Source organism: Sinocyclocheilus grahami, unplaced genomic scaffold (genome assembly GCF_001515645.1).
Source record: "Sinocyclocheilus grahami isolate Dianchi unplaced genomic scaffold, SAMN03320097.WGS_v1.1 scaffold4201.1, whole genome shotgun sequence".
In the NCBI taxonomy this organism is placed as follows: domain Eukaryota; kingdom Metazoa; phylum Chordata; class Actinopteri; order Cypriniformes; family Cyprinidae; genus Sinocyclocheilus; species Sinocyclocheilus grahami.
Genome location: NW_015509184.1, coordinates 7,109 through 7,788, shown reverse-complemented (window position 1 = coordinate 7,788; position 680 = coordinate 7,109). Strand labels below are relative to the sequence as shown.

The 680-nt window shown below is 49.4% G+C and overlaps 1 protein-coding gene across 1 annotated transcript in view; it reads right to left on the bottom strand.

The window, feature by feature from the left end:
- Positions 1-206: 206 nt before the first annotated feature.
- Positions 207-680, bottom strand: part of LOC107576710 (phosphatase and actin regulator 1-like) — a 4,158-nt gene continuing 3,684 nt past the window's right edge. The window contains exon 5 of the mRNA XM_016262853.1: positions 207-487. Within this exon, the coding sequence (XP_016118339.1) occupies positions 251-487 (237 nt within the window). The 3' untranslated portion in view covers positions 207-250. The remainder of the gene's footprint in view (positions 488-680) is intronic.

Here is a 680-nt window from a genome sequence, read left to right as displayed (position 1 = left end):
ACACACGTCACTCCAGCTGTCTGAAGAGGCTCACAAACACTGCACGCTTCAGCCCCGTTTAAATCCTCTGGTCTCGGCTGTCCCTTCATTTATATAACGCAGCATTGTGTAACACAAGCTCAGAGTTCTGATCTGAACAGGTGCACATGTGCCACCCGTCGATGAGCAAAGCATGGTTTCACCTGACAGCTGAGTTACCTGCTACTCACGCACCTTATTCAGTCAGTTCTACTCATTTTCATATTATTAATCATTTTAGTGACTTGTTACCAAATGATTTTCCACCTACAGTATTACAAAACACCAGACCAGTGCAGACACTCATCTGAGCGTCCTCCACACTTGCCTTGTCGGCCGCCGTGAGTCTCATCCAGGGTTTGTCTGTACGTCTGTCGTAATCCTGAGCGTCCGACACCTCCACGTAATCACAGAAGCGGATCAGGATCCTGGCTCGACGCAGATCCTCCACTGTGGGCCTCTGACTCAGCTGAAACACCACACACACAGACACACACAGAGAATCGCGCTCGCACATTATATTAATGTGCTTTCGTCCTACAATAATGCCTCACACACACACACCCTCACACACACACACTCACACTCTCACACACACTCACACCCACTCACACTCTCACACACACTCACACCCTCTCACACACACACTCACTCACACCCTC